The sequence below is a fragment of the Glycine soja genome, chromosome 15 (genome assembly GCF_004193775.1).
Source record: "Glycine soja cultivar W05 chromosome 15, ASM419377v2, whole genome shotgun sequence".
NCBI classification, from domain to species: Eukaryota; Viridiplantae; Streptophyta; class Magnoliopsida; order Fabales; family Fabaceae; genus Glycine; species Glycine soja.
Genome location: NC_041016.1, coordinates 42,638,030 through 42,659,791, shown reverse-complemented (window position 1 = coordinate 42,659,791; position 21,762 = coordinate 42,638,030). Strand labels below are relative to the sequence as shown.

At 33.8% G+C, this 21,762-nt stretch overlaps 1 protein-coding gene and 1 long non-coding RNA gene across 4 annotated transcripts; both read right to left on the bottom strand.

Moving 5' to 3' along the window:
- Positions 1 to 2,823: 2,823 nt before the first annotated feature.
- On the bottom strand, positions 2,824 to 5,262 carry LOC114387464. Its single transcript, XR_003661320.1, has 3 exons — positions 4,238 to 5,262; positions 4,033 to 4,145; positions 2,824 to 3,901 (listed from the first exon to the last, which is right to left on the bottom strand). It is a non-coding gene; the product is annotated as an uncharacterized LOC114387464 (long non-coding RNA).
- Positions 5,263 to 6,502: 1,240 nt separating this feature from the next.
- On the bottom strand, positions 6,503 to 11,151 carry LOC114388240 (pentatricopeptide repeat-containing protein At1g09220, mitochondrial-like). 3 transcript variants are annotated; one of them, XM_028348630.1, is made up of 5 exons: positions 10,948 to 11,150; positions 10,397 to 10,465; positions 9,250 to 9,347; positions 8,963 to 9,051; positions 6,503 to 8,766 (listed from the first exon to the last, which is right to left on the bottom strand). In XM_028348630.1, exons 4-5 carry the CDS (start codon positions 9,042 to 9,044, stop codon positions 7,295 to 7,297), a joined length of 1,554 nt encoding a protein of 517 aa, XP_028204431.1. In that variant the 5' UTR covers positions 9,045 to 9,051; positions 9,250 to 9,347; positions 10,397 to 10,465; positions 10,948 to 11,150; the 3' UTR covers positions 6,503 to 7,294. The 3 variants fall into 3 exon arrangements, with proteins under 3 accessions (XP_028204431.1, XP_028204429.1, XP_028204430.1); XM_028348628.1 differs by lacking the exon at positions 8,963 to 9,051 and having other exon boundaries at positions 10,948 to 11,151; XM_028348629.1 differs by lacking the exons at positions 8,963 to 9,051; positions 10,397 to 10,465 and having other exon boundaries at positions 10,948 to 11,151.
- Between the last annotated feature and the right edge of the window lie 10,611 nt (positions 11,152 to 21,762).

The following is a 21,762-nucleotide window of genomic DNA, read 5'->3' as shown; positions in this document are numbered from 1 at the left end:
AGCGTTGTTCATGCATCCTCCACCATCAAGTCCGGAGCCCCACGAATTGATTGCCTAGCGTTGTTCGTGCATCCTCCATCATTAAGTCCGGAGCCCCGTGAATTGATTTCCTAGCGCTGTTCATGCATCCTCCACCATCAAGTCCGGAGCCCCACGAATTGATTGTCTAGCGCTGTTCGTGCATCCTCCATCATTGAGTCTGGAGTCCCATGAATTGATTGCCTAGCGCTGTTCATGCATCCTCCGTTATCAAGTACGGAGCCCCCGATGAGGGGAAAATACAGTTTTTGTTATTTTCCCAATCGGTTCCTTCACCAAAAAATGTGTATACGTGTATATTATGTTATTTTTTGTTCTGTGTTGTTCAGAGAAAAAGAAGGAGAGACAGGAGTCAATTATTTCAAATCGTTTTGGTTGGAACTATTGTAATTAAGATCAATTAAATCCCCATGATGGGCAAAGGATGGCCTTCGGGAATCATCATAGATTAATTACGGAAAAGACTGAGACAGACGAAATCAGTGTCTTATCTTTACTTTCCTCCTATCTCCGATAAAAGGTAAGTAAAGAGGGGCAACTGTCATACCCTAATTTTGTCCGGGAACCATTATTTGGTGGCATGCAACCTTCGCTTGACCGCCACGAGGTACTTAACCCCCATCGTTAAGTAATCCGTAAAGTTCCACAACATTCCGGAAGTAAAAAAGAAACATTGGTGCGCAATCCGTAAAGTTCTGCAACATTCCGAAAGTCAAAAAGAACATTGTTGCGTAAGGAGGAAGGGGTGTAAATAGCACATCGAGTCTAGGCCCTTCCTAGACATTTTGGAAGTTGGGTTGCTGAAGGAGGAAGCAACTGGGCGACAAGCTCCTCCACGTTTTTGAAAAATGGTTTCCGGGGCTTCCGTAATGTTTCCGTAAAATTTCTGAAAACCTTGGGTAAGCATATTTCACTTAAGATTGATGAAAGGGAAGAGAAAAAATGATGAAAATCAAATCCAAAACACTTCCGTAAGGCTTCCGTAACTTTTCCGTAAAATACGAAAAGGGGGGTGAACTTAGTAATTCGGGTGAGCTTAGAAATCTTCTTCATTAAGTCTCTGGGCGGCAAGCACCTCTCTTTTTCCTAGAAATAAGGGAGGGGGGCTGTTTCACAAAATACTCATCACCCCTTAGCTATGCATTTCGGCTATTTTGGGCAAAAAACACGTTTTCGTGAAGAAAAATCGAGTCGAAGTGCTTCCGTAACGCTTCCGTAAGCGATTCTGTGAAAATTTTTCATCATTCTTCATCGTTCTTCACCGTTCTTTGTTCGTTCTTTGATCTTCAACCGGTAAGTTCCCGAAATCGAATCTTTCAATTCATTCTATGCACCCTTAGTGGTCCCTACTTGTTTTGTGTACCTTCACTTTAATTTCGCTTACTTTCAGTTTTCTTTTCTTCCATTTTTATCGTGCTTTAACCGTTCATTTAAGCCGTTTTCTCACCTAATAAATGATAAATGAATTTCAATCGATCATTTGCGTTGTAATCTCGTTTAATCACTGTTAAAACAAAATCTAACCGATCATTCACGCTGTAATCTTGGTTAAACCAAATCACAACTGCAATCATTCCCTACATCGTTTCTAGTTTTGTGTTCTTCGAGCGACAGTCAGTTAGTTTTGTTTTTAAGATTTGAACATGATCTATGTACCCTTAAAAATTACACAGTTACTTTTAATCTCTTCTTCTTTGTAAAGTTTAATCTTAACCAATCACTAGTGTCATTAAGTTGTTTTTAAAGAGATTAAAAGTTAATAAACCAAACCAAAATAAAACTAATTCATAACTGAATTTCTCTCCATCAAAAAGTCACTTGAGTTCGTTTCAAGGTCCAATGCCTTAACGACCCTTTTGTTTTGTCAATTAAAATGTATCTTTCAAAAGCATAAAACCAGTTCAACACACAAATTTTTCTTGCTTTAAAGAACTACATAGGTATGAATTTCTCATCGTACCTGAGGATACGTAGGAACAAGGGCAGCCCCTTGTTGACCCCAAAAAATAAAGAAAATATAAAATGGGAAAAGTAAATAATTTAGAAGTCACGTTATGCACACTCGATTAAAGGTTGTTACCCCTTGTGGCGGGCGTGTAGGGTACTAATAACTTCCCATATACGTAAACAACTCCCGAATCCTTATTATCAATATTCGCAGACCTTTTTCTTTCATTTTTTTCTAACATATTTCTCAAATAAACGTTGGTTGCGACTTTCATGCGTTTTCTTTTTAAGAAGACGCTTCTTTTTCTTCACCTTCATACCCCTGTCATAGGGTAGGTTACGACAAACAAAAAATCTCCTAGCAAATTCAAACTATCATACCTTTTGACTTGGATGTCCGACTAAGTTCAATAATATATCGAGACGCTCAAAATTAAAAAATAAAGTTTCGGGCAGATCAGAAAGCTACAACTTTTTACTTGGATGTCCGATTGAGGCCCACAATATATCCAGACACTTGAAATTAAACATAGAAATTCTGGGTAAATTCACATTGCCATTACTTTTCACTCAAATGTCCAATTGAAGCCTACAATATATTGAGACGCTTGAAATCGAACACAGAAGTTTCAGGCAAATTCAAATTACCATATCTTTTGACTCGAATGTCCGATTGAGACCCATAATATATTGAGACACGAGAAATTGAACACGGAAGCTACAGGCAAATTCAAATGATTATAACTTTTAACACGAATATCCAATTGTGACTCATAATATATTGAAACGCTTGAAATTGAACAAGGAAACCCCTCACAAATTCAAATGACCATAATGTTTGATTCGGATGTCCTATTAAGGCTCATAATATATTATGATGCTAGAAATTGAACACATAAACTCCGAGCAAATTTAGATGGTCATAACTTTTGACTCGGATGTCTGATTGATGCTCATAATATATCAAGACACTCGAAATTGAACTCAGAAACTCTAAGTAAATTCAAATTGTCATAACTTTTGACTCAGGTGTCCAATTGAGATTCATAATATACCGAGAAGCCTAAAATTGAACACGGAAGTTCCGGATAAATTCAAATGGTCATAACTTTTTATTGGGATACTTAATTGCAGCCTATAATACTTCGAGACGCTGAAAATTGTCATAACTTTTGAGTAGAATGTTTGATTGTGCCACATAATATATCAACACACGAAAATTTAACACGGAAACGTTAACAAATTCAAACGATTATAACTTTGGACACAGATGTCCGATTGATGCCTATAATATATCAAGATTGTGTCTGTATATCAAGACACACGAAAATTTGACACATAAGCACTAACAAATTTAAACGGCTATAACTTTTGACACGAATATCTGATTAATGCCTACAATATATCGAGACTATGTGTATGTGTGTGTTACAGTTCTCGCACGATAGGATTTACAGGACATGTTCCCTTCGTAATCGATGCCTTGAATATCACTGAGTCAAATGGGTCGCACTTGTGTGCGCACATCACATCACATCATATGTATGCCATATTTGCTTCTTATTGTATAAAAAATAATAACTTTTAAATATGCCACATAAGTCGTTTGTTTACATTTATTTCCTAGGGAAGTTTCAAGCTTTTAAATATGTATACACTTTTAGGGATCACAAACTTAATAATACTGACCAGAGATGAAAGTAACCCTCAATAGCAGTCAATTCACACAACATAACCCACAGGACAGAATATTAAGACATGGTGTGAAGGAACTTACCGTAGGTTTGAGCAATTCTATAATTTCTTGAGCTTGCCAAAGCCTTATGTCAACAATATTAGCAAGTAAATCAACCTCAATCAAAATGTGGGATTGCTCATTGGGATGCTGCCTGGTCTTCCTCTTAATTTTTTCTTCCTTTACGATTGAAAGGATAATAATCTTAGACATTACACAAGAATAATATATAGATCAATAAAAATAAGCATCATATTTATTTCACACTTTTTAATATTAGACCTAGAAAGTCATATCAAGGCCTTCATTACCTTGTCTGGATTTTTCATTGAACCTTTCCTCTAATATACACACGACAACCTCTAGAAGCTTCTAAGAGAATTGTCTCTAGGTCTCAGAAACCTTCCAACAAAACAAAATGGAACTGTTGCAACAAAGAGAAAAGAAAATTTTCAGCTGTATCATGAAGTAATTGATTTGTCTTTATTAAAATGGAATCAATATATAAGAACTTACGTTGGGGTATGGATCAACTAGAATTTCCAAGCACAAAATCCTCTTAACTGTGTATGAACTAGGACTTGCAAGTGCAACTTGTCAGTCCATTGTCATTCTAGGAGTTGTGTAATCTCTATTTAGCGGGGGGAAGGAATAACATTATCTACGTATAAAAGCTCAAATACAGCAAGGAAAGAACATGGTCAAGAAGTAGAACTAGGGACAAAGTCTTTTTGTCATTTAAAAAAAGAACCAAAAAATAATTTATACTACACATATAATACTCAAAAATGAAAAAGAACCCATAATTAAATAAATTCATGATAAGTCACGGTTTATGTAAATAATCAGTGCCTAGGACTCTAGGAGCAATAAGAACATAGTTAAGAAGTCAGAAATGGAGGATGATGGTGAAAATAATAATAAAAGAATGCAACAAATTAGATATAAAAATTAGCAGAATGTAAACTGGAAAGTCTAAATAAAAATGGAACACAGTTACAAAGGTATGTAAAGTATGAAGACAAAGGTCAAAATAGAGGTAACTTTTTGCGGAATGTTGAAGGAAGTAACGAACGGAGGTGGAGAAGAAGATTTCATTTTTGTGGTGCAACAACTATCTCAAATTTACACCCAACAACCTTATTTATTTCCCTTTTAATTAAAGCGGTAAAAGCTAGATAGATGGATACTGGTGGTGCAGAAGATTATGACAGTTGTTGGAGAGAGGTAAGTAACGAAGGGAGGTGGAGAAGAAGATTTCAACGTGAACCATGTGGAGACACTTGTTGGGCATGCAGAGAAACAACACCACAACACAAAGGGGTTGTGGGTTGTGTTGTGTTGAGTAATAATAAAGAATGATAAAGAGACAAAGCAAAGGAAACTTCAATGGGTACCGATTAAGATGTTTGCCAGAGCACTCTTGGCTGGATCCACCACCCTCTCTTATATCTCATCCCACCATCATGTCCTTCCCCTCCAGTTAATATGCATCTTTACCAATGTCCTTTCCACACTCTTGCATTTCCCCTAAAAAAAACTTAACAATAAACTTTACTTGTAAATTTCACTATTAAACTTACTAAACTTAGTTATAAATTATTTAAAGGAGTTTAAGTAAACAATAAAAAAAATTGTTTATGCAAAGATTCCATAATATCATATACAATATGAAAGAACTTAGATCAAATAAATTATCATCTCCACTTGGATATGAACTTGCACGTGATGATTGAAAATAATATCACAGGGCAGCTCGAGTATTGACGTTGATGATTGAAAATAATATCCCAGGGCATGTCTATCTATCATGGGGTCAGTGACGTCATCATTCAAGGTTTAACATATATAACATGTAAGTTTGATAACACAGTTTCTCCCTTTCTAGATATGTCACATGTAGATACTTTTATTTCTAACAAGGTTAAAACGTGAATCCCAATGAAACAATGCTAAGGCCACGCCTAAAAAAGTGTCCAATACTTATTTGTCTCAGCTTCTTCATCAAGAATGAAACTTTTTCCATAATAGCCTGAATCCCGTGGACATTGGTGAACTTATTGGCAACTTGACTTGGTTATAATAATCAGTGTTACTTGATCACAACAAAAGAAAATTATATAAGAATCAAATACCTTAACAAATTTGTTTAGGAACTACAAGTAAACTTTACAAAATGTTTAGGAACCAAAAACATCTTTTACAAAAATCTATAATGTCATGATAAAAAAAATTTAAAATTAATATATAAGCCTCTGTAAATTAGACTTATCATTTATGCATTTTCATATTTAAAAAATATTTTTAATTTTTTTCATTGTCGATGTTATAAAAAATTAAAAAAATAAATCAATATTTTTTAAGGTGACAATTCTCCCCAAAACATCGCATTTGCATCCCCCAATGCATATATATATATATATATATATATATATATATATATATATATATATATGATAATTTATTTCAATAAAAAAATATTTTCTAATGTAAAAAAATCACTTTTTTAAAAATATTTTCCATATCAATGAATAACGGAATTATAAATCAGAATACAAAATATGTCCTTTATGATGCAAAATTCAACTTTCTACAAATTACAGATCTACCAGCAAAAGGACAAATATGAGAACATAATAATGTTTTGAATATGAAAAGCCCACTAACAGAATAACTTAGACAAACACACGGCCAACCAGTGAAAAAAAACAAAAATACAGTAGAATCTACAGCAGCCAAATGTAAAGTGATGATATCGGTTTAAAAATTTCAACCAATAAATTAATTTAACATAACTTTTAAGGTAATTATTATTAAACTCAACAAATTTATCGTTCATACATTTATAAGTAATGACAGTATTACACTATCGGTGCATTTCCAAATTGTTCTAAATTTATTATACATAATCTCATCCTTTCCGCCTTCCAAAAGTTTTAAAAAAAAATCTCATCCTTTCCATTCTGCTTCAGCTATTTCATGACACCAGCAAGTTTGGATTGGACCTTCTTAAGGATATTTATTAAGCCCTGCAGTTGGGCCAGAAAGCACCCCAATATGCACCTACATCTTCCGATTCCCATGAAACCTGGCCTTGAAAGTATTTGATCTCTGGCACTACGACTGAGAGAAATAAAAGCTTCATTAATGCTCAATGCAGCCCTTGAGCGCTTCTGCAAACTCTTTTAACGATTCCAACCCATTTTTATCATCTCTCGTTCAACCACCCACATCCACATGCAACCATTCTTAGTCACCCATAATGATGAACTTAATGACTCCTTCAACACTTTTTTTCAATATTGCCTCACTCTCCAACAAGCTCTCTAACTTCACTCTCAGTTGGTTTTCACCACTGCGCATAGTTTGCTCTTCTTGGCCACCAAGCTCATAGCCGTTTACACCCACTTTGACTTTCTCTCTGACGCTGGCAAAGTGTTTGATGCAATCCTTCCTTTTGAGGGACTACACAATCTTCTTTTGTGGAGCTCCATTATCAGAGCCAATGTCTCTCATGGGTGCCATGAACATGCACTTGAACTATCTGTTTTCAGGCGTGCACATATATATCATCTAGACAAAACTGTAGCCAGGAAGTTTAAAGGCAATTCTCTTATCTATCATCTCCCTTAACTTCTCTGCGTCCTTAAATCTCCCAACACCAACCAGAATATTGGACATAAGAACATAATCTCCACCGTGTCCTCTCTCCATCTCCAGTATTTTATTGGTCACCCTCTGACCAATTTCAACATTGTTATGAACATTACAAGCACCCAGCAGTGTCCTCCACATCACAGCATTGGCAACCTCATGAGGTACCTGTAAAGCAATCTTTTCAGCTTCTTCTAACCTCCCAGCCCTCCCCAGCATATCTATCACACAACCATAGTGCTTGATGTCTGGTACAAGGCACCAATCCTTTACCATTTTAACAAAGAAATTGATCCCCTCCTCAACCAGCCCGCCATGACTACAGGCACTCAAAACACCGAGGAATGTCACATGGTTCGGCCTCAGCCCAGCCTTCTCCATGCTTTCAAAACTCTCTAGAGCTTCCCTCCCCATCCCATTCATTGCAAAACCAGAGATAGTTGAAGTCCATGATACCAAATTCCTCCTCTGGTCAGGTATCTCCTGAAAGAATCTACTCACACTAGCTATGCATCCACACTTGGCATACAAATCAAGTAATGCATTTGTAATGCGTACATCAAAGGCATTGAAGCCTCTTTTCTCTACATAACCATGAACTGATTGGCATATCTTAATGCACCCGATATTTGCAATAGCTGGAAAAATGGTCAAAAGAGTAACTTCCGTAGGTTCTATACCATCAACTTCAATCATTTTCCTAAACAAAGTTAAAGCTTTGATGGGCTGATTCCTTCGTGTGTATCCATCAATAACAAGAGTCCATGACACTACACTCCGAGCAGGCATCTGATTAAACACGGAACAAGCAAGTTCAACCTCACCCAATTTAATCAAACCAGTAATAAAAACATTCCAACTAACTAAGTTTCTGTGCTGCATTTCGTAGAACACTTGCGCTGCTTCAACTAAAAGGCCCGAACTAGAGTACATTTGCAACAGCCGAGTTTGCACATAGACTTGAAACTGAAAACCAACCTTGAAAATGAGGGCGTGGAGCTGAGTCCCAAAGTGGGTGTAATTTGGATTGGCAGAAGCATGGCAGAGGAAGGCAAAAGAGAAGGTGTCCAGGGAAGGGTATGTCAAGAAAATGTGGCAGTGTTGGGTGTATGTGAAGAAGTGAAGAGCTTCATGGGGATAAGGACCAAAAGAGTAACAACGGATGACGTTGTTGAAGAGGAGTAAACAAGTGAGGGTGTTGTGAAAAGGGTTGTAGAAGAGGCCAGATGTGATGATGTGAGAGTGGACTTGTTGGAGAGGTTGGCGTTGAGAAGGGTCTCTGGGAAGAAGGGAGATCAAGTGTTGTGGGTGTTTGGGTTTGGGAGAGGATGAAGCATACGGAGAACAGGGAGAGATGGTGGTTGTGGATATGATTGCTTCTGCCACACAACCTGAAAGTGAAAGAGGTTGCCTCAGTTTCAAGAGTGACATACCAAGCATAATCATGCAATGACCAATGGCAAGGTATATTGTATTTCATTCACAATTTCCAATATTTTTACCATCTTTCTCCATCTGCTATAAAAATACTGTGAAACTCAATTTAAATGTTTTAATTGCTAAAAATGAGAGGATAAATGAATGTACCAGAAGAAAAACGGCAAAAAGTACTGGCGAACAAGTTCAATGCTGATGAAGCAGTGTGACTTCTCCACAGTGACACAACCATTTCAAACCTGTAATGCCTAGGGATTCAGGGCCCATTTGCTTAAGTTTATAAAAGGCTAAATTGCAAATTTGGTCCTCCTATTTTTCTCAGAGTTCGATTTTGGTCCCCCTATAATTTAATTCACGAATTTAATCCCCCAATTTTTTTGCAATCCGTTATTTAAGTTCCCAACCCCGAAATTGGATGTTGACTGTTAATTAATTACCTTGACTGTCACGTGTCACAGTTTTATTGGACGTTGACCGCCACGTGTCGTGCTTGAGCAAACTCCACAGTATGATCAGAATCATCATCTGCTTGAGCCTGCAAACATTGGAAACATGAAACTTCCCAGTCAATTGAATTATTAATGATAGACATGAACTGATACATTACAAAATTGTTTTAGAAGCATTGAGGTGCCACAAGGTTTGTTTTATTGCCTTTGTGGGTTTTTCACATGGATAGGGATAAAGAAGGAAAAAATGCATTCCTAGATATCATGAAGTTAAAGACGAGCCCTTCAGTACCATTAAAAACATGAAATTCAAGAAAAGCAAAAGATAGAGAAGAGCGGGAAAAAGGGAAAGAAACAAGCCAGAATTCTAAGGATAAGCTATTAGTAAACACAACTGAATAGACCAAGATTAGAGCAATTAGTACATTACTGCAAAATAGAAATGATTGATGATATTCCAGTATCAATAAACCATAGATCGTTTTAGAAATACAAAATCATTCATAGGCTTCTACCTAATAGCTTAAGCTCTAAGGACAAACAATTTTTGGCATAGTATTAGAGCCTTTATAACCAAATGGACAAAAGTTCAAACCTCGTCACCTCCATTCTTCTACATAATGTTGAATATCATCAGTATAAGAATTGCCCACACTTAAAGTCCAATGGGCTCTTAAATGAAAGGGAATGTTAGAAATCTAGATATCTTACTACAATTGAGGGTGCTAACAATAATCTAGATATCTTCCTAGTATATTTCTCCATTTCAAGTTTTTTTATATTCTTTTACAATCTATCTGCTAATGATTACTTACAATGCAGTCCAGGAAGGCAAAATGAAGATGTAAAAGTATAGGTTCTAGATGTTGCAAGCAAATAACTTAGTTCTGCCAAAAAGAAAAGCCATAGAAAAAGACCATCAATTCAGGTTGCAACAGCAGGGATTCCTTACACTATTATCCTCATAAACTGTACCAGGGGAGAAAAAAAATGTTACAGACATTCAAAATCATAACCTACAGTGGAAGAGTATGCCATCTGTTTAACATAACGTTTAGCAGGAAAGCTTTAGGCTTTCAAGTTCTAATGAGAATAACTATAAAGATTCTAATTTGAAGAATCCAAATATTCTCACCTAACGCAAACAATTTCCCATCTAATAGTTTCAGAACCACGAAATTGTAAAACTTCAATAAACTGAACCCTGCAAGCAGAATTTCAGCCCAACAAATGTGTCAAAATCCATAAAACTCAAAGAGAAAGTCAGAGAGAATAAACAAGGGAATTTGGCAATCACAGAGAAGAGTGAAGGGACACAACATGAAAACTACACAATGCTTATTTAGACATGATTTTCCTACTTAAAACTGTTTTCAAGTATTCCCAAAATGAAAAGTAATAGCTAGAACGAAGCTGACGATGATGCAAGTGGGGTCCCATCATTCTTTCAGAAAAAATGAGAAAAAAAAAATTGCCTTGGCTACTGAGATGAGAACACAAATTTGCTTGCATCTAATAGCACAATTTCTATATCTGGAATTTATTAAAGTTGCCAACTTTCGAGCAAGAAAAGGAAAACCCATGAGAGATTAAACAAAATGAAAGGGATAATTTATGAAATTGGATTAGGAATCTGATTGATAGAAAACCCCAAAACTTAAAATTTCATAGAAAAGTAAAACCCACCGTTGGGGAAAAAAAAAAGCCCTAATTTGCAGATTTGAGCTGCGAGGACCGTTGCCTTCTTCAATGCGTGAGTGAGCTCATAGCAAGGCCTATGAGGAGGAAGAGAAGATAAAGAGCGTTTCAAAATTAAATAAATGTATTTTTCGTTCCCAACACAAAAAGTTGTATAGTAATGAATTCGATTCTGGAGTCGATTAAATTTTCAGACATGATTACTTATTTACTTATTTAATAATTGATACAATTGAAACGTATAATCAATTGAGACAACAAACAATGACGTTACGAAATTACTAAATTGCACATTTCTCCTGTGTTAAATGCTGATTAATTAAAGCCAATTGCTTTAAGAGAACTAATAAAAAAAACCACTAATAAGGTATGATTTGAAATATGAATGCGGTGCTTGAAATTTGACCCTTGACCTTTGAAGACGACCGACTACCTAGTCTTCCGAGCTATCCATTATAAAATTATTCATAACTATTGTCCTTTCATTTTTATTTTTTTTTCATTTCTTCATTTACTATAAGATAACCAATTATTTTTATCACTTATTTTTTTTGTTCCTAAAAGCAAGATATTCTTATAACAGCCAGATTAATTCTTGAGATATGAAGTTTATCAAAATGGGTTTTTTCATCTAACAAAATCTAAAATCTTTTATGTACGCACGATCCCTGAAATTTACTTTTATAAGTATGCATAAAGAATTTAACTATCTATTGTATTAAACTTTGTTGATTGAGCACATTAATTAATAAGTGGATAGGAAATAGGAGGTCTCAAAGATGAATAAGTTTAAAAGAAGAAAAAGAAAGTATAAAATAATTTCTCATTCAGACAAATCATCTTTTTCCTTTTCCTTTTTGAGTATCAATTATCACATATTAAAATAAATTAACATTGGGATTCCTATAACACTTTTAAAATAGATGATATTTCTGAAAAACAATGGAAGGAAAACTGTACCAAAAAATAGATGATATCGATTCATATTTATAGGAGGAGTAATGTTTAATTTTTATACTCTAATTTGGGTGGGATTGTTTAGATAAGCAATACAAAAATATAACTAGTATTCTGTTCTAATTTTTCAACCTAGGGTATGTCTCTTTTGAGAAAGAGATATAAGCAAATAATTTTATTCAAGAATTACAACTTAGTTCAATCCAGATATTATGAGAGACGTGACTTACCCTTTAGATCCTGGAGCTAGCTGGATTAATGTCTCCCTTTTTGAATGGACTATGGAGCCGCTGCTTTGCTTAAGGAATCTGTCTTGAAGACTTTTATTCGGGTTCTCTTTTGGTGATTTGGTTCTGCACTCATTTATATATGCTGTAATTCTGTTTTGCCTACATTGGGTTTGATGGGATTTACGATGTGGGTTCTTATTGTTACTTTTTGAAGGTGCCGGTCGTAACATATTCTGTAGGTATCAGTTTCTGTTATATACTGCATTCTGTTGTGGGCAGGTTTGGTAGCATTTCTAATATTATATCCTTTTCTGGCTGTTAAAAAAAAATTACCCTATATACGTTTTAGTGGACAAATATATGGGTCAGACAATCTTAGTACGTGCAACTCAAATTCCATTGTCAAAATTCCCTTGCATAAATTCCCTTGCATGAGAACTATCTCATTGTGATGTAATGATACATTTAGATAAATAATTAATTGAACATTTAATATTTTTTTACATGGTTTATATCATAAATTTAAATATGAATCCTATTAAAATAAATTAAAAAATTATTCTCATAAATTTCACTAAGAATAGTATTCTGATAATAAAAAAAACTTAGTTCAAATTATAAAGTATATTTCTGTAAGCCCGCCGTACGTATGCCCCCTAAAAAGTAATGAATATTAAAATAACGTTGCAGACAAAAAAAATCGTATATGGTTTTACCTAATATAATTTTATTTTTATTTATTATCTCTTACTTTAATATTGATATTATTTAACATGAATGATTTTAATTTAATATATTTATGAATAATAGAATCTTGTGCATATCTTTAGACGAGAAGAATAGGTATATTCATTAATTTAATAATTTCTATCGATAAATTAAACGATTATTTATTATAAGATTATCAAGCATATATTTTTTCCTTCTATCTTTCTCGTCTTCTTCCTCCCCCTCATCTATCTCCTCTTCTAAAATAAAGGATTCACACTCTCATACTTTTTATCTCTTCTCTCACAGCCCCACTAACAAATTCTTGTAATATATCTAATATGATTGTGATTTATGAACCAATTAAAAAATTTGTAGTTGTTGTAAAACAATAATTTAATGTCTTTTCCAAGTAAAATTATTATTTTTGTATTTGTCAAATAATATTTTTATTGAGTAATTATTGATAAATTTGCTAGGACATAAGTTTGGAAGAGAATGAAAACTTGAAAATGCTGAAGACGAAGAGGAGGCAACTGAGGGTAATCATAGAAATTCTTTAACTTCGTTACGTGGTCATTCTCATACAGTTAAATTGATGATCGCTCTCACTTAGAATAATGACCTCTTTTCTTAGGTTTAATATAGTTCTTTCTCTTTTCACATGACCTTTATTATAAGCTTTACAACATTTTGCATAAATACACTTTGTGAACATTACTTCTCTAGTCCCAAATATATATTGAAAAACATTTTTTAATATTAAATATAAAAAAAATTAACTAATTTTATCTTATTTAATGCTAATATTTCTAAAATACTTTTCATTTAATTGAGATGTTAATTTCAATAATTATTTCTTATCCTTGATACCAAATTTCAATGAAAGATAAATTAGAAAAAATAATTAATTAAAATTGATTAATTAAATATAATCAACTAACCTTTTCTACCAGCGCTCAGTCTCGCAACCCCACACTCTTGACGACTCTGACCATGTGTCCGTTGCAAGTGTCGTCACTGCCATCATCCCTGATCCCGTCTCTGCCATTGCGCTTTGGTTGTGTCCATCGTCACGCTCACCGTCGTGTCCTAGTAAGTTGTGTTGAACAAAGACGTACCCTTTTTCGATTCTTCTAGATCTTCTTCTTCTTCTTTTGTCTCCAATGCCAACACCACTCACCTTTTCGTTCTCTCCATGAATGTTGCTTTCCTTTTTTTGCGCCATGCCCTACGTCTTCCTCCTCCTCCTTTTTCTTTGCAAATCTCTTTTTCTCATTGTTGGGTATTTTGTTTTTCGGAAGCAGTGTTTGAATTGAATAAATTTTCGGCATTGCTCTGGTGTTTAAAGTGTACTATTGTTGATGATTTTTTGTTTAGTTTAATTAACTCTGTTTACTTGCATTATTCTCTATTTGAAGCACACATTTTTGAGAATTATTGGAATTAGGATCCTGTTCTAGGAAATGTACAAGACTTTGCTGCTTAGTAAAGTTTGAATTTGTCTATGGTTAGTTGGTGATTTATTTATTAGAGCTGCTATGGTGAGACTGTTCATTGTTGACAATTTTAGTTCTTAGTAGTTTATGTTTGGAGCTGTTGTCTTTACTATGTGCTTGGGTGTTGCACATATATAAAAGTGGTAGTGTTGGAGAAGGGATTCTAGTTCTCTAGAAAGTAAACTAGAGAGTTTATGGACTAGATAAGTAAACAACCACAAGGAGATGTAGAATACCCACCTAAATTCTCTAGGCACACATCTTAGAAATTATATAATTATGATTTATTACTACTGTCTCTTATGAACTATTTGGAAATTTTTAATGATTTTATATCTGTTACCATTGATTTTATTAGAGGTGAAGTTATTCATGTCAATAATGAAGTTTATAATCTAAATATAGGGGAAGAAAAAGACATCTCTTCTTGGGTTGTTGTAAATTATGCTCTTGGAAACTTGGGACGAGAGGCTCAACTGGAATAGTTGAACTTGGTGGGGCTTCTTTGTAGGTTTTTTCATTCACTATAATAACAATTTCATTTACTTTATACGACAATTTCATTTATATACAGATAAATACATATGCATCAATTCTTATTTCTGCATAGGAACATGTATCACTAGAGCTTTCTTTGCACACTTGTTGTAATTTGCATTTTCTAATGCGTTGGTATTAATTTCTTTTATTCCTCTGCAATCTTGATGATGGGCCATGAAGAAAAGATCTTAGTGGCCTAAGAACAAGTGGGGAGGATCAAAATATTTTTTGTTAGTTTTGCTTTTAATCATGATTACTAGGTCCAAGGTGTTTAATTTTTTCTATAGATGGTGTGGGGACTAAATTATAAATCATTGTACATAATTGTTGTTTTGACATTCTTATTTTGATATTTGTTTGACCAACAAAATTCCTTGTCTTATTCCTTTTGATGCGGATAATTCATTTTCATAATCATTTATAAAGAAAATTACTCCTAGTATATGTTTTCTTGACCAGGATATATGGCTTGTTTTGTTTAAAAGTAAATAGTTAGTGTTAGCCATAGTTATTGGTATTGTCAAAAGCTTTAGTTACTCTATTAGCCATAGTTACTTGTTTTTATAACTTTGTAGCCTGGTGTCACAAGCTTTATATATTAATCAAGGATCACACATCCCCACAGTTGCATTTTTTATTTCATTTTTGTTCTATGATGCATTTTGCCTTTTCTGTTTTGGTGATATCTTAGTCTCCTTTTAGCTCAACTTCTTGTTGTTTAATTTATTCTATAATACCAAAAGTTTCTTTCAGTATCCAAAAATAAATTATTCTTTATGGACATATCTGGTCAATTTCTAAATAGGTTTTGAACTGTTTTTATTTATTGTCAAATGTTAGTTGTTAGTTTTTGTTAGCAAATGGATTCAAACCCTATGACCTCTCCCTGCTTTCCTTCTTTTTTTGCCACCAACACCAAGTCAACCTTATATCTCCTATATATGTTTAGAATTGTATAATTTTTTCTAGTTTTGAACAATAATTCAAATAATATCCCAAAGTTTTTTATTTCATTGTTTCTGGCATATTTGGGGTGTCTTGACTTGCTTGGTTTTCTGTTGAGCGTTGACTTCCTTGCTCCCACTCCAACCCGGCTTCACACTACTTTGTTGCTGGAATTGTTGGTAAGTTTGTCAATCCAATTTTGCATGTCACATGTTAGAAATATGGTTGATGATTGATGTACAAATGTTTTGGACCATGCTACTCATCATCACAGGTACAAATGTTTTTTGTAAACTTTTGATGTTGTTTGTTACCGATGTTTTTATTACTTGTTCACCGCCATTAATGAGAATTGATATATGCTATACAATATATGTTCATCATGAGTGAACCTTAGATTCCTGTTTGAGATTGAATACAAGGATTCTTGCGGATAGTTTGCATTAATCATTGTATTGAATCTTGAATTGTCTGTTTGGACAGTTTGGAGAGAGTCATATTTTTATGGTAGATTCATGCGTTAAGGTTGAGATTATTTTGTTTAATTTGATTAAATTCTGGTACAATGCATTTTTAGTTGTTCTTTGAGTGCATACTTGATTGTTAGAGAATTAATGTCACCGCTTTCATGTTGTCTACTTGGAGATCAATGCAAAATGCTACCAAAATTTTGTCAAATTTAACAAAATAAACGTAACCTTGACGTATGAAGCTACCATAAAAAAATGTGTTCCTGAATGGGACAGGGCCACGCCTATAGTGAAAAAGTGAGATTTTCATGAATAAATTTTTCGATATCACAAAGTTATTATTTAGATGGATCGAAGTTGGATGAACGAAATGTTGGACAATTGGCCTCAGTTATCTTAAGAAGGGGGGTTGAATTAAGATACAAAAATTATTCCCAATTAAAATTTAACTCTCTTTTTGAATTAACAATGCACCCCTAATATGAATTACTCAAAAAACAATTCAAAATAAACTTCTTTAAAGCAAAAGATAAATAGCGATAAATAAAAGAAGTTTAAGGAAAGAGAAAATGCAAACTCGGATTTTATACTGGTTCGGCCACGCCCTGTGCCTACGTCCAGCCCCCAAGCAACCCGCTTGAGATTTCCACTATCTTGTAAAAAGCTTTTTACAAACTCTGAACCACATAGGGACACCCTTCCCTTGTGTTCAGATATCCTTACAACTTAAGAGATCCACGGTCTCTTGAATAGATCTTTTTGAATAAGAAGAAGAAGACTTTTCTCTCTTTAAGAAAAGGATATTACAATTGAAAATCGATCAAGATTCCTTATTGAATTTGCAAGTGTTTTGGCCAAGGAATATTTTGAGAATGATAAGACATTTTGGTTTTGAGAGGATAAGACAATGTTGTTCAGAAAAACTTTGAGGAATTTCATATCCCAAGTCACCTATTTATAGGCCTTTGATGGCCATTTAAAAACTTCTTGAATAGTTGTGACTCTAGGAAGTTATTTTAAAAAATTCCTTACTGATCATCAATTACATAAATGTGGTAATCGATTACACAGTTAGTTTCTGAAGAGTTGTGACTCTTCAGACTTGAAATTTGAATTTTTTGTGTTTGGTAATCGATTACACAAATGATGTAATCGATTACAGGCTTTTAAAATTTAAATTCAAATTTCTAAAAGCTGTTACAAACAGTTTAAACTTCTGGTAATCGATTACATTCCTTGTGTAATCGATTACAGGCTTTTAAATTCAAATTCGAAATTTACAAATTGTTTCAGAAATCAATTTAGCCACTGGTAATCGATTACATTCTCTGGTAATCGATTACCATAGAGGAAATATCATATTTTTGAAAAGATAATTGTTCTTAAAAAACTTTTGTAAAATATTTCCTTTAGCCAAACTTGTGCAACATCAATTAAGGAATTCTTTCTAAGATCCTATCAACTAAGTACATCGTTCTTCTTGTATTTCTGAATTCTTGACTTGAATCGCGCTCATCTTTGGCATCATCAAAACTTCATATCATATATGCTTCTACACGAAAGTCACATGGGCCCTGCATATGAGGAAGGTGTCAAAGAGTTCTTGCAATTTGCTTCCGAAAGAAGTCGACCGGATGGGGACGAAAAATATTTTTGTCCTTGTATAAATAGTTTGAACGGGAGACAACAAATCTGAACTATTTGATGTAGAAATGGGAGATAGCTTAGAGGATATGATTCATGATCTTGGACAAGAGTTTTTTCAGTAAGAGCATGTCCCTATCTATGATACATTGCAAACTGATTCAAAGAAGCCTTTGTAGAAGCAAGCTTCATGATGATGAATCAAGTTGATTCAAGTAGTTTTGATGATGACAAAAATGATGACAAAAATCCCAAAGAATGATTTCAAGATTGAGTCAACAAGTTCAGGATCAAGATTAATTTCAAGCTTCATGAAAAGAAATCAAGAAGATTCAAGATTCAAGAGAAGTTTGATTTCAAGATTCAAGAGAAGATGAATTCAAGATTCAAGAGAAGAAATCAAGAAGACTTCACAAGGGAAGTATTGAAAAGATTTTTCGAAAAACAAACATAGCATAGTTTTGTTTTCCAAAAGAGTTTTTCTCAAAATTTTCTAAGTTACCAGAGTTTTTACTCTCTAGTAATCGATTACCAGTTTACTGTAATCGATTACCAGTGGCAAAGTTTGATTTCAAAAGCTTTTAACTGAATTTGCAACGTTCCAATTGATTTTTAAATGGTGTAATCGACTACAATATTTTGGTAATCGATTACCAGTGTATTTGAACGTTGAAATTCAAATTCAATTGTGAAGAGTCACAGCTTTTCATAAAATGCTTTGTGTAATCGATTACCAGTGACAAGTTTTGAATAAAAATCAAGAGATGTAACTCTTCCAATGGTTTTTAGGTTTTTTCTCAAGGTTATAACTCTTCCAATTGTTTTCTTGACCAGACATGAAGAGTCTATAAAAGCAAGACCTTGACTTGCATTTTAGATAACTTTTCATAACTTTTTTACATATACTTTACAACTTTTGAACATCTCTTTGAACTTCTTCTTCTTCTTCTTCCTTTGCCAAAAGCTTTCTAAGTTTTTTGGTTTCCAAACCTTGTTCTTTCACAGAAAACAAAAGTGTGCTATATCTTTTCATTCTCTTCTCCCTTTGCCAAAAAGAATTCGACAAGGACTAACTTCCTGAATTCTTTTTGTGTCTCTCTTCTCCCTTTTCCAAAAAAACAAAGGACTAACCGCCTGAATTCTTTTGTGTCTCTCTTCTCCCTTTGCCAAAAAGAATTCGACAAGGACTAACCGCCTGAATTCTTTTTGTGTCTCTCTTCTCCCTTTTCCAATAGAACAAATGACTAACTGCCTGAATTCTTTTGTGTCTCCATTTTCCCTTTTCAAAGAATTCAAAACAACACAGTTTGAGAATTCTTTAGATTCTTCCCTTTCCCTTAAACAAAAGATTTTAAAGGACTAACTGCCTGAGATATCTTTTGTTTTCCCTTCACAAAGTTTCAAAGGGCTAACCGCCTGAGAACTTTGTCTTAACACATTGGAGGGTAATCCTTTGTGGTACAAGTAAAGGGTACATCTACTTGGGTTGTTGTAACTGAGAACAAGAGAGGGTACATCTCTTGTGGATCAGTTCAAGTGGAGGGTACATCCACTTGGTTGTTCAAAGAGAACAAGGGAGGGTACATCCCTTGTGAATCTTTTCTTGTAAAGGATTTTACAAGGTTGAAAAGAAATCTCAAGGATCGCAGGTCGCTTGGGGACTGGATGTAGGCACGGGTTGTTGCCGAACCAGTATAAAACTCTTGTGTTTGTCTTCTTTTTCCCTACATCTTTAATTTCCGCTGTGCACTTTTAATTATCGCTTTCACTTTTGGTTAAGTTTCAATTATTGTTCTTTACTTTCTTAACTTTGTAGTAAAAACCTAATTAAATCTAGTAACATTAAGAAGGATAGATTTTTAATTTGTAAAGGTTCACTAATAATTAATTCAACCCCCCTTCTTTATTATTCCGAGGCCACTTGATCCAACAAGTGGTATCAGAGTGGGTATCTTGTAGAAAGTTTAACAACTTCAAGATTCATGGCCTCTTTAAATTCTTTGTTTTTCAAAAGTATTTTCAGGAACAGGTCAAATCTGAAATCATTTGAAGATTATGATGAAGACCAAGCGAACTTGTGTCTCACGCCAAAATCTCATGAAAACAATAAAGAAGAATCTGTAAGGAAGAAGTGGTACATCGATAGTGGATGTTCCAAGCATATGACGGGAGATGTATCCAAATTTACAACCATTTTCCCCAAGAAAAGTGGACATGTTACATACGGCGATAAAAATATCAGTAAAATCTCAAAAGAGGTAACATCTAAGCCATCTCTATGAATTAAGGTATGATTAGTATTTTCAGTTAAGTTACTTTTGTGGCTAATAGAAAATAATTGTTGAAATTGTTTGATTGTGTTTACAATGTTCAATTAACTATATTTAGTTTTAATTTTGAATATATATGATTAATTGAATTTTGTTTGAATTGATTAATGCTTGAATTGCTTATGTTTTGTTTGTTTTGACATAATAGAATAATTGAATTAAGTAAATAATTACCATGATATGTGTTGATGATTGTTATTTGATACTTAAAATTTAGTGTTTAGTTCTCTGGTAATCGATTACCACTATGTGTAATCGATTACAGTAGAACAAACTTAGTTCTATAAATTGAAGATAAGTCCAAAATTATTTGATTATATTAAAATTTATCATGATTAATTAACTATATTTAGTTTTAAAGAATTTCGATATACATGATTGATTTTTTGTCTTTGGTAATTGTGTCCAACTAGTTGGAAGGTTGAAAATTAAAATTTGGAAGTTATTGGAAGTTTGAAAATTAAAATTTGGAAGTTATTGGAAGTTGAAAGTGGAAGTTGGAATTTGGAAGTGGAAGTTATTGGAAGTTGGAAGTTGGAATTTGAAATTTAAAATTTAAAAGTTAAAATTTGAAATTTGAAATTGAAATTTAAAAAAAATTGGAATAGAAATTATTGTGCATAGTTAGTTGATTGATAATTTAATTAATTTAATTTGAAATGTTTGATGATTGATTGTGTTTGAGAGTTATTTTTTTATTTAAAGGTTATGTTAGTGAATATGTATTTTTTTATGAGTGTAAAATAATTTGTTTTAATGTCTTTCTGTTATGTGTTTAAACTTGATTATCTTGTTTACTTATTTGGTACTTAGTGAATTATGTTTTGAAACTTTATTAGTACTTTATTTTCTAAAAGTTTAAAACTTGTTAGTTGCTTTATGTGTTATGGTTCTACTTGGTTACTTTTGATGACTTATGACTGATGCAATCCTATCCCGCAAGGGCATTGGGTAGAAGACTCCAAGTAGATTGGGCTAGAGATCCAAGGGTAGGCCCTAGGGTTCTCATGAGCCTTAGGGTAGATTTCGAGCCCATGGGTTAAGTATGAGCCCGCTTATCTTTGTAAATATTAGAATAGGTTTTTCCTTCGTTTGGGCCTTGTATTTTGGCCATTCTAGTAGTATAGGGTTTTAACCTTGTATTTCGGGGCATTTTGAGTAGTCTTTGTAGTAAGGACCTTTTTTTGTATTTTCATGTTTTTTGTCATGGGGGTGAGCTTAGCTATTATAGGGGGTGTGTAGCTAAGTTCTAGCTTCTCATCTCAAGGAGGTGAGCTTAGCTATTAGAGAGGTATGTGTAGCTAAGCTCTAGCTTCTTTAGGAATCTTCTTAAGGAAGCTTCTCAAGGAGGTGAGCTTAGTTATGAGAGGGGTGTGTGTAGCTAAGCTCTAGCTTCTCAAGGAAGTTTTCTCAAAGAAGCTTCTCAAGGAAGTTTTCTCAAGGAAGCTACCTAGTCTATAAATAGAAGCATGTGTAACAC

What these genes read in the sequence shown, in the direction of transcription:
- LOC114388240 (XM_028348628.1), bottom strand. Translation starts at nt 9,337, where the DNA reads ATGATGATTCTGATCATACTGTGGAGTTTGCTCAAGCACGACACGTGG. An exon ending in TGTGACACGTGACAGTCAAG is followed by an intron (nt 8,767 to 9,249) that starts GTAATTAATTAA and finishes TTTCACTTTCAG; the next exon opens with GTTGTGTGGCAGAAGCAATC.